The sequence below is a fragment of the Triturus cristatus genome, chromosome 9 (genome assembly GCF_964204655.1).
Source record: "Triturus cristatus chromosome 9, aTriCri1.1, whole genome shotgun sequence".
NCBI lineage: Eukaryota > Metazoa > Chordata > Amphibia > Caudata > Salamandridae > Triturus > Triturus cristatus.
The window spans coordinates 6,101,859-6,114,170 of NC_140592.1; the positions used below are offsets into that span (position 1 = coordinate 6,101,859).

Sequence of the window (12,312 nt, forward strand, 5' to 3'; positions counted from 1 at the left end):
TGTAAGTTGCTAGTAAATGGTACCCCCAGTATCTAGGGCCTGAGGTACCAAAGAGGGTCCCTAAGGGCTGCAGCACGAATTGACACCCTAAGGGACCCCTCTCCAAGCACATGCACAACTGCTATTGCAGGCCGCGTGTCTTGGTGCAGACAAAAGTGAAAACATGACATGTCACACATCCCTGTGTGCCATGTCCCCTAGCACTGCATGTAATATTTTTAAGTCACCTCTATAGGAGGGTGCTGGAAATTACATGTGAGGGCATACCTGCATGAGCAGATATGCCCCTGTGCTAGTCAGTCGTATTACTGCCTGTGCAAGTGACCAGGGAAGCCATCTAAAGACATGTGCTGGACACTCGTGAAAATGAGTCCCCAGCTACATGATCATTTCACTGAAAATAGGGAGGTTTGCTATCCAGCATCCCGTAGTGGTAAACCCACATTGATGCCAGTGTGGATTTACCAATAAATGCACTCAGAGGGCACCTTAGAGATGCCTGCTGAAAACGTACCAGCCTCTGGAGCCCTTGCTGAACTCCTAGGGTGAGAGCCTTTTACTCTCCGCAGACCCAGAACTAAAGCCTGTCCGGGAAGAGGGTGTAACGCCCCCTCCCACAGGCTGACCTGCTGATTATCCTCCTTGTGCCGGCGAGCTTCAAAGCTGCCCCCTTTGTAATGTGAATCTGGCTCTCCGTCACAGAAGAGGAAGATGATCCTCCCCAACCCGAATCCCCACTCTCCCTCCCAGCCCCCCCCCCCCCCCGTCCAGAACCCCCGTGACACCCAGACAGGCAGGAAAATTAGCTAGTCAGGCAGGCATGTCCGCCCCTCACCCCCCACGCTAGTACCACCCCTAAGGTGGGCTACTGTGAGGTGTGCACGATTTTTCAGAATTAGCCATAATTAGAATTAGTACAGGGTTTGCTCACTTCCCACAGGAAGTGGTCCTATAGGGGGCGTAGTGACCCTAAGGGTGAGACCATTGGCTACTACTCTACACTTTCCCAACGCCCCTAAATACATTATTATGGGGAGCCCCTAGTACCAGAAAATTGGCTCTGGGCAACCTAATAAGAGAGGATACTAAAGAGCTGTAAAAGCAAGGAGGAGAGAAGAAGCAGGTGACTTGGTACCAACCCTGCCAGCTTGTCTGCATTGCTTGTCGAAAACTGTGCCAAAGTCAACTCATCCTGCAGCTGTGACTCCAGAAACTTGGGAGAACTGCATGCCTTCGAAAAACATTCAAGCCCTCCCATGAATAGCAGACCTGTTCTGAAGAAACTGCAAAAGAGAAGGTTCTGAGGCCACCAGAACCACCAAAACCTGATACCCGAAGCCACCACTACACCCGTCGTTTATGGCCCAAGTTAAAGTGGGCCACCGGTGTCAACAAGGTCTCCCAGCCCTCCAGAGTTCGAGTCCATTGTGGTTTCACCCCTCTTGGAGTCCCCAACATCACCTGCAGCCTCTCCATGTAGGCCCCCTCAACCGAGACTGTTCCGGTAAAGAAAAACCTGACGCCTGAGGACACGTTTGCACCCGTCTCCCCTGAGCCTAAGAGAAGAGGACCAAAGGTGTCCCACTTACCCTGAGCATCGCAAGGCCTGAGCCCACTTCCTGGTGCAGCCCGACTGGCCTCCTGGTCAGAGTCTGCAGCCACTTTCCGCAGTGACCGATCTCCATTGAACTGCATTGGGCTCTCAACGCTGATTTGCGCCTTGCACCCGGTCATCCTCGCCCCGCTGGTGGTGTACTGTTGGTGCCGCCTTGGACCTTGCCCACCACTCCCCTTAACTCCTGGAGATTAGTCTTGTAAGTCGCCGTACTATACCGGTTTGCAGAACTTGTTCTTCCTCCCATAGTATAACATGGCAGAACTCAGAAATTGCAGTGTCCACTTTTTAAAGTGAAAAGAATTAATATTTAAAATTGTACTTACTTGAACGAGTTTTCTGAGATGCCTAAACATATATGAAGATGCTTGTTATTTTTATAAATTGGTGTGAATCTCCTTCTTGCGTCGTGTGTGTCATTTATTGATCGTTGTGTGTATTTGCAGATGTCTTGCACTCCTCTGTGTTAAGCCTAAGGCTGCTCGACCACAGTACCCCCTAATAGAGCACTTTTGGATTCCATAGCAAGCCCCTGTCCTCTCATAAGGGAACCCCTGGACTCTTTACACAGAATATCACATTTTTTATATATCTCATGAAGCCAGCTTCCTACAATAGGGATTTCAAGTCTTACCAGAAGAGTCTTCTACAGGGCGTGCTGGGTGTAAGATATGGATCCGGCTTGGTGACGTCCATGTGCTTTTGGATTTTCTGTGTTTTTTTCACTGAAGATGAGGTTGATGGCATTGAATCTTTTTGTGGAGCGAGGAACAGGCGGCTCTTTTAGGGGGTTGATGCAGTGTCTGATCTTGAAAAACGCTCTGTTTCCCTTGGTGGCTTAAACCCATATCAGCCGGCCTCTTGTTGACTCCCTCAACTTCTGTCTTTCAATTTAAATTGTAAAGAATCGGCCATCTCCACGAGTCTGCGCACATTGTGACCTTGCTCCTGCTTCCGTAGCTCTCTGTTTGAACATGTGTACCCTGATGGCGTTTGGTGGTTTCTAAAGCCAGGATGTGTGTGACCGGTATTTGATGCCATGGTATGGCTGTTTATTGTTCATGTGTATGAGGCTGGTTTCCACTACTATTGCACTGTTTTTCTCCTTACCTTTCTCCATACTGTCAATGCTGCAAAAGCAGCTGCATTAATTGGTTATTTTCCCGTAACCTTGTCTTGTCTCTCGATAGAACGGACTCTGAAATCTTTGAAGATGCCGTTGAGTTACAGCAGTTTTTTATCAAGATTCGAGACGAGTTGTGTAAGAACGGAGAGATCCTGTTGACGCCGGCACTTAGTTACACCACCAAACACCTGCACAACGACGTGGAGAAGGAGAAGAAGGAAAAGCTGCCCCGAGAAATAGAAGAGGATAAAATGAAGCGTGAGGAAGAGAAAAGAGGTTTCCCTTTGTGTCTTACTTCCTATTATTAACGCCTTGTGTGCAAACCTGACCTGGATTAAACCTGGTGGTGGGGAAAAAACTTGCCCTGTGTAATGGGCTATTATTGAACTAGGACTTATCTGGCAACAGAGGCAGATTTCATCTTTTAGCAGAGGTCTACCTGGTCTCCACTTATGTGCCTCATGCGCGAAGTGGACATTGGCTCGTAGTCTTGACTGTCAGCAGCTCTGCTCTGGCACGAGTTCAGTCTAGCGCAGGTTTGTTCTCCCTTACTCATTGAGAAGCACCTCCTTCGGGAATCACTGCTGTGCGGTGAGATTGACGTCATTGATCAGGTCTAAAGGACCTAATGCACATTATCTGAGCTGCGGTAGGTTTAGGTGTGTGTGACTGCTTGAAGCACTGCTACCAATCTGGTGGTTTCTTGGAGTTGTTTTTCGTACCACCACTCTGTCGTTTTACACCTAGTGTGAAGCTCCGAGCATGGTCTGCATGGGATTGCGGACATTCGGTAAAGCTTGGATGATTCAGCGCCACAAGTAGCATAGGATGCAATGCGTCCTTGCATCTGCAAAGCTCAGTGTTTCATACATACTGCATGATGGTCCTAGCTTTGTGTGTGGCGTGGAGGAAGGTTTAGTTAGTCCCACAGCTCCAGCTCTATAGTATCAAATGAAGCTTGTAATTGTTCTTTCTATTTGAGTACATGGTGGAAGCTGCATACTTCATCTATGTACATGCGTGGCGCTTGACGGGTGATCAGACCTGTGAGTGCGCCACATTCTGCAAAGCGTGGTTCTAGCGATTGCATGAAGTTTGGCCCGAATTCTCAACACAAGATTCATTCGTTGTTCTCTTTAACCTCTTCGGTGCCCGTGACGAGCTGGACTCGTCATGGGCCGCGGTGGCGCTGTGCCCATGATGAGTCCAGCTCGTCACAAACCCCGCCCGCTAATGTAACGGCCGGCACAGGGCGGGGAAAGGGGCGGGCACCGAAGGGGTTAACTACGAATGAGTACTTTATAATGCGCGACACCTGGCCACACATCCACAATTCTTTATGGGCCCATCCTGTAGGCGTTCTGGTTCCAGGGGTATCTTGTTGAGGTCCCCTGATTGGGCTTGAGATGTGCTGGACAATGGCTGCCACTAGGTAGCCAGCTTGCTGCATATCTATGCCTTAGAACAGGAAGTGAACTGCTCTGCAGGGGAACAATGGAGGGATCTACTCTGAATGCAGGAGTCCGTCTTGGGCTGAGAACAGCGCCGCTTGACTGCACCGCCTGTCTGCCACACCTCACGCTATCGAGCGATAAGAATGTTTCTGAAAATTGATGCATCTTCTACGGTGCCAACAATAAGTTTGGGAAGCCCACAGATCACTTATGGCTGAACAGGAGAACCCAGACAATAATTCCTCTAACCGTGAGAATCCTTGGAATGACTGTTATTGGGCAGAGTTTATAGGCCTCTGGTCTGATCCTCCCTGGATAGGACGATGGTCACCAGTAAAAATGGCAATTGTTCCTTTCACATGAAGCTGTCATCTTTTAGGCATTGTGGAGGTAAGGCCATGTTACATAAATAATATATATATTTTTAAATCAATCACTGAGTAATCGCCACTAAAAGCATATCTGGGGGCTTCCTCTGTATAGCAGTGGCGACCTGGCCGAGGAACTCATGTATCGAAGGCTCCTTCCTTACTGTGCTGTGGCTTTGGGATGCTGGGTTTCAGAACTGTTTATTAGATACACTCCTCGTAGGGTTTTGCATGTTGGGACTTTGTGTCTACATGCTCTCTGGATGTCACCTTTTGTGAACTCTCCAGTGCGTTCTCGGGCCTCCTACATTTGGTTACCAGTGTTTGAACGTCACTCACTTATCCCCTGTATGTCAGAATGGCCAGTAGTGCTCCCCGTTATCAAGTTGAAGGGTGTCCTCTCTGAAGTCCGCGAGTGCACATTGTCAGCATGTGCTCAAGTATTTATAACTTCTTTTTGCGTTTAAAGTAAGTGTTTGTTCATCAGGAATGGCAGAACTTTATTTGTTTGCACTTTTATATGGCCAGATCTGGCCAGAAGTGCACTAGTGTTTTACACGAGCACCAGATTACATTACACAATCTTCTATTTATTTATTTTTTAGCACAGGCTATTACGTGATTTTGACAAAATGTAAGGATGTTGAGGTGAATTTGAATTCTAATCAAGTTCTCTGGTTCCAAAGTCAGCAGCTTTGGCTGCTAGGCTAAATGTACAGTGAGCATGATTGAGCTCCAGGGAGTGTCATGGTGATTTCTGTTCGATGCAACTCTAAGCAGGATCCTAATCGCCCTTTAGAAGCTTTCTTCGTGTCCGCATCCTTTAGTGCTTGGATTATATGCAGTGCTTGGAGGAGCGTGCATGAAACTTGAAAGGGGTACAGAGGGAAAGGATTTGGGAAGGGCAAGTACTCCATCCACACAAGGCTCACGCAGCGCTGCACCACCGCCCCGTCATTAGACTTGCACCCCAGGCCCTGACTCACTTGCCAGCGCCATTGTAACAGACCCCCCTCCCCCCATTGCACCAGCACTGCGTCATCCAACCATCACTCTGCGATCCCACACCACTACATTCCCATTCCAACATCGCTGCATTTCCTCTTTCTGCGTTGCAGTACCACCTCTTGATGTTATCTTAACCCAACTCCGTAAACTGCCACGGCATGCCGGGATGCTTGTTTCTGGTCCAGGGAGGACCTGGCCTGGCAGTTCGGGCTGAACTGTTCCCATGAGGCACAGCGTCAAGACTGATTTGCATATGGCTGGGTCCAAACTGGAATGGCATGGGGAGCAAAAAAACGATGGATTTAGGCCCAGATCTCTGTACTAGGGTGAACGTATGACATTGTTCTGCATTCTGTCCATCAACAGTTCTTTTTGCATTTTGACATTGTTCTGCATTCTGTCCATCAACAGTTCTTTTTGCATTTGTCACCCCGAGTGGGACGGGTATGCTCAGACGTGAGTCCCGTGCTCTCCATGCCACTGGAATCAAGCTATCCTGGCTGAAGAGGGGTGAAACCCCAAACCCTGTCCTAGGAAGCTTGTTTCCAGTCCGAGGAGGACCTGGCCAGACAGTTCGGGCTGGACTGTTCCCATATGGAGCAGGGTCAAGACTGATTTGTATATGGCTGGGTCCAAACTGGAATGGCATGGGGAGCAAAAAAACGATGGATGTAGGCCCAGATCTCTGTACTGGGGTGAACGTATGACATTGTTCTGCATTCTGTCCATCAACTGTTGTTTTTGCATTTGTCGCCACATGCCACAGCATTAAAATCCCACTACAGTCGTTCTTTCTCCTCTCAACAGTAAATTAGCCACAGTGCTATGTATTCATTCTGTGTTTGTGCAGGATGGTGCTTTGCAGGGGCCAGGGCAGCATTGTATTGGCTGTTGTATAAATGTGACTCCACCAGTTTGTTGGTTTGTGGAAGAAGCCAGAGTCTCTTGGCTGCTTCAAAATGTACCTAATGGTGCAGGGAACAGGAAAGTGAGGACGTCTGTAGGGTGGGATGTTCTGCACCTTTTGTTACTATTATTAATCAGAAATTGTTAACCAGTAATATGTTTGCCAAATGTTTCTTGGCACAGACCCTTTCTGACATTTGGTCTGTAATTATGTAAATTAGAATGCCCAGTAGTGCCAACATGCTGGCGTCACAATGGAGAACATTATATAAATGGCCCCCTATATGGAATGATGCTGAGATAATTTTCTCTCTACTTCATAATAACCATGCTGCCGCACAAATCTGATTTCCTTCTAGGCTATAATTCCATCGCTTTGAGTGTGCAAGCCTCCTATCTGAAGGAGGAGAGCTGAATCCCTGAACCAGTTTGTACTCAGTATTTTAATTTCTTTCTGCTTATTCTCTTTGAACAAGAAGCTGAAAGGAGCGATGACCTGGCAGGAGTCTCTGGACAGTCTGCATTGCCTCGTACATACCGACAGGACTGCAGCTTTCGGAACAGCCTGTACCACGTTGGGGATTACGTCTACGTGGAGCCAGCAGAAGCCAACCTCCAGCCCCACATTGTGTGCATCGAGAGACTCTGGGAGGATTCTGCTGGTGAGATAAGCTTTGTCTCATTCTGTACATTACTCTCTTGTCTTTAACCCATACAGTAAACAATTCTACAGTTCTAGTCCTGAACCCATATACTGAAACGTTGAACAGTTTTACTTTTTTGTAATATAACATATCCACTCGTGGTGTGCGTAAACTAGAATTTACAAGCATGTACATTTGTCAAGTAATGTGCTTACAATCAGTATAACGCGTCATGACCTTTGATGTGGTCCTCTAGTCATTTGGAGAAGTTACATTTGAGATATTATTGTTGGGCATAAGAGTTCTGAATTACATAAAGAAAAAAACGAGGATATCTTCGTAAAATAATTTTAAAAAGTATGGGTCTAGTGGCGTAATGAAACTTGAGGGCTCCCCCCTGCAAGGTATGTGGAGGGGCCCCGCAGGCTCCCGACCCAGTCGGGATCTGACAGGTCAAGGGTCCGCTGCCTGTGCACAGTACTAGAGGGGGCCCCCTGCAGCTCGGGGGGGGGGGCTGGTGTCCCCACTCCGCCAGGGCTGCGGAGGCCACCGTTGCCCACTGTATGGGTCATCGAGACTGAGTCACATGTGCACAGCTAGCCACAATACCGTATCCTGCTCCAGGCACCTTCCTTATGTCGGGATTTGAGGTCAAAGGATGTGAGCGTTTGGGATATTAACTGCTGCCCGTTCCCACACTGTGGTTCATGACTGTAGATGTTTCCTCTTCCAGAGGGTGGTGACAAATGTCACCACATCGCCCTATAAATGGAAGCTTGGTTGGTGACAGTCAGTCGCTCTTGTCCTGCCATGTTTAACATATTCTCTAATCCAGTTCTCACTAAAGGGATCAGTCACCAATTTATTTTTCCTGAAGATGAATAGTTTTGCAGTTTCTAACGATTTAGTGAACCATCTCCTCCACTTTGTGGTTTTTGCAGATATTTGGGAAATATGATGCTCCAACCATATGGAAATCATAAGCACACAAGCTCTTTCTGGTGTTCTGTACATTGGACCACTATAGAGTCTAGTTAGGGCACGACTAAGAGAATATGTATGAGGACAAGCCGTGCGTGACATCTCCAGCAAGAGAATATGTATGCGGACAAGCCGTGCGTGACTTCTCCAGCAAGAAAATATGTATGAGGAGGACAAACTGCGCGTGACATCTCCAGCAAGAAAATATGTATGAGGGGGGACAAGCCGTGCGTGACATCTCCAGCAAGAGAATATGTATGAGGACAAGCCGTGCGTGACATCTCCAGCAAGAGAATATGTATGCGGACAAGCCGTGCGTGACATCTCCAGCAAGAAAATATGTATGAGGAGGACAAACTGCGCGTGACATCTCCAGCAAGAACATATGTATGAGGGGGGACAAGCCATGCGTGACTTCTCCAGCAAGAGAATATGTATGAGGACAAGCCGTGCATGACTTCTCCAGCAAGAGAATATGTATGAGGAGGACAAACTGCGCGTGACATCTCCAGCAAGAAAATATGTATGAGGGGGGACAAGCCACGCGTGACATCTCCAGCTGTTGGAAATAGGACTTTATTAGAAAGCTGTAGTTTGTGAGGTGACTACTGCTAATCTTTTGGGGTTTCAAAGAAGCTGAACCCAATGCTTGCTTCTTTAAATGCTTTGTCATGGAATAGTAGGACATCTGTAAATTGCCTCGATAGAGATTGTCTGTTGGATCTAAGAAACTTGGCCTTTGGATTGTGTCTCCACTCTTGTGAGAAGTGGTGGCCACATTTGGCTTTCACTTCAAAAATGTATCTTCAGAATGCTTGTGTTATTCTATTGAGAGAGACGGATATTTTTCAATTTAGCATTGATGGTTCTGCATAAAGTAAATTAGTATTTTATATACGGAATGCAAAGTTAATACCATTGAGCTAATTAGCGAACTAGTTGTGAAAGTTGTAGGGAGTTAAGGAGTTTGATCAGTCCTCACACATCCATACACAAGCATTCACGTGCACATACACCCATCCACGAGCACACACGCGCACCTACCCACACCCGTCCACGAGCACACACGCGCACCTACCCACACCCATCCACGAGCACACACGCGCACCTACCCACACCCATCCACGAGCACACACGCGCACCTACCCACACCTCCCCACACCCATCCACGAGCACACAACCGCACATACTCGCACCCATCCACCTATACTCACACCCATCCACGAGCACACAACTGCCTATACTCACACCCATCCACCAGCACACAACCGCCTATACTCACACCCATCCACCAGCACACAACCGCCTATACTCACACCCATCCACGAGCACACAACCGCCTATACTCACATCCATCCACGAGCACACAACCACACATACTCACACCCTCTCATTCCAAAGTGTACACACAAATGCTCAGTCATCCATTCATACAAACACACACAAAGGTTCATATAAACCGCTTACATGGCGGTCTGATAATGGCTCCACCAAGAAGGTGGCACTAGCGCATGGCAAGAGGTTAGTATGACCGCACAGGACAGGTGCTATAGACCTCCTCTCGTTGGTTAACCTGGTCATGTGACAGCCAGTGAGAGGAGGGAGCTTTCCTAAATCATCACTGGGTGTGGTTGGTGCCACTTAGACATGTTGAGCCCACACCATTCTCTGACAAGTTGGGAAATGAAGGTGTGAGGCTTTACTGATTGGAAGTCAATCTAGGGCACCCCAAAGCTTATAACTAAGGCACCCAGGTCTGAGTTATCAGTGACTCCCCCTCTTCATCAGAGGGAGGATCCTCCCAGGCTGATGTCCCTGCCCGCCGGGCTGTGCGATCTTCAGCGCAGGACATCTTGCTCTGTGGCACCTGTGCATTAGCACATGTATAGCGCATGCTGCCTGAATCATGCAGAGGATTTGACTCTGGAATAGTCTAAAGCTCGAAGCTGCTGTTACAGGTCATTAACCTTTTCTTTCTTGGCTTTTATCCAGGTTGGAGACTTCCATAGTAAATGACCCTGAAGTCCCAAGGTCCAGTCTCTCTATTTGCTGCTACATCTCATAATTACCATTGTGTGTCAGACTTCTCAGTTTATTGTTCACTTCTAAAGCATAAGCCTGTCTGTAAAGCCATAGAGCGCTGTAGAAGAGGCGGGGCTCTGTCCTTTGAGACTGGTAGCAGGATTGTGGATTGAAGAGTATATTATGTCAGCGTGTTGGCAATGCCCTTTACTATGCAGCACGGCTGCTCAACCGATTATTCTTCATGTCTTGTTCAGGTGAAAAATGGCTGTACGGCTGCTGGTTTTATCGTCCGAAGGAAACATTCCACCTTGCCACTCGGAAGTTTTTAGAGAAAGAAGTTTTTAAGAGCGACTATTACAACAAAGTGCCTATTAGCAAAATTCTCGGCAAATGTGTGGTCATGTTTGTTAAGGTAAGGCTAACCAACTCCGTTGGTAAAATGTGCTCCAAACATATTCTTGTGATTAATGTCTAACTTGTAAACTAATGTTTTTAATATCCCGGTGGGAGGGGTTTTCTGCATTTAAAGGTTGTGCGCCTAGTGGGAGCAGTGAAACAAAACGTCTGTTTCTCCTGCACTGGATCATTATTGGATTCACATCCTATTTGAATTGGGCTCCCTGTTAATCTAGGAATCCTCCAATAAAAATAAAATATATATCCTGTTTTGTCATTATGCCAGAATCCAATCACAGGGCTTTTTTCTAGATTTAATTGAGCTTGACACACTCCCCTGGCACCAAACTTCCTGAAATTCTGTAACGCGTCAAAGCAAATAAAACCGAATAAGCAACTCACCTTGTAGACCGAGAGGGACGTCTTAGAACTGATAAGATACCAGTAAGAAAGAACAAGCTTTACCAGTAAGTAAATGATCCTTCTCCAGCTCTGGATCTTTTATTGATCGAGGTGTAATCTGGGTAGAATACATAGCAGTAACCTAAAAAGGCTGACCGTGTTCCCACTTCACCAGAACGGTTTGTTCAGCATCGCCTGACCCGCTGCTGCTTCCAGAGAGGACTTGACGTTCTCGGAGAGTAGCAGCCTGCTGCTATGGAGATCTCCACCAGAAGCTTGGTGGCCTTGAACCGTTCTGTCGTGTCCTTTCTAGCTGAGTGAGCCAGGCATGCCCTGGAAGTTGCCCGTTTGCTTCTGGTAGGCAAACATGATACAGTCTGACAAGCACCTGGTGAAGGTGACTTTATCCACCTGCTGCCCCATTCTTGACCAGCCAAAGGTTACAAGCACCTGAGGTGCACCTTGCCAAGATGTATTTTTTTCCCATATAAGAACTGAGGACTCTTTTCACATCCAGCGTTTGGGGGTTGCAGGATGCTCCCCTTTGGAAGTTGGTGACTTGAAAAATACTGGCAGAGAATGCCGTCTAATTCAGGTGACGATCCACAGGTTGGCTAAGTCTTGTATTTAGCACGATCAGTTTAGAATGGGATGTGCTGCTGCTTCCCTAGACAGGCCTGGATTTCTCTGATCATTCTGGCTAGCGTAATGACCGCCAGGAAGGCGGTTTTTACTTATATATTTGAGCTTCTAGAAATACGTTGGTTATTTATTAATTTCAATGTATTTTTGTATGTTTGAGTGCCAACACCACTCTGTGGTTATCTGAGGATCATGCAATAGAACAGTCCCACTGCATGCAAGCATTGAACAAAAGCACACATTGATTATACAATTCTGGGTGGAAGTCCAGGCATAACCAACCCCATTTGTTCCTATGTGTTTCTTTGGACTGTCTGGTTGAGGTCCAGTGGCTTGGGGTCCACATCCAGTATTGCCCAGGCGTATTGGATCCATCTGACAACGTTTCAGGTGAGGGTGAAAGTTTGAAGTATTGGGGCGTTTGTCAACTGTGTAGTTGTTTTTCTAAACAATTTCCTTACTAAGATGGCCCACTCCTGGAAATAAGACCCATGAGTTCCGACATGGCCCTGCTTAATCTTCAACCATCAGTTGGGTGATGGGCTAGTGGGAAAGGGGTTTAGAAGAGAGTGTCATCACGATGACAAGCGCTACATTAAGCTCCCATCCTGGAGCCTGTTTCACAATTTAAAAAAATGCGGCATAGTCCTTCTACACGATTTCATGACCAACTTAGTGAACAGGGTGTTTGATCCTAGCCTTTTCCTCGATCTGGAGGAGAATAGCAATAGATACATTTCTAGTT

The 12,312-nt window shown here is 47.2% G+C and overlaps 1 protein-coding gene across 9 annotated transcripts in view; it reads left to right on the top strand.

Moving 5' to 3' along the window:
* PBRM1 (polybromo 1) overlaps positions 1–12,312 on the top strand; it is a 552,328-nt gene that overhangs the window by 264,888 nt on the left and 275,128 nt on the right. For 6 of the 9 annotated variants that reach the window (XM_085624202.1, XM_085624197.1, XM_085624200.1 and 3 more), the window contains exons 17-19: positions 2,806–3,017; positions 6,954–7,139; positions 10,382–10,539. In XM_085624202.1, coding sequence (XP_085480328.1) covers positions 2,806–3,017; positions 6,954–7,139; positions 10,382–10,539 — 556 coding nt within the window. The remainder of the gene's footprint in view (positions 1–2,805; positions 3,018–6,953; positions 7,140–10,381; positions 10,540–12,312) is intronic. The other 3 variants (XM_085624199.1, XM_085624205.1, XM_085624203.1) reach the window with 1 other exon arrangement.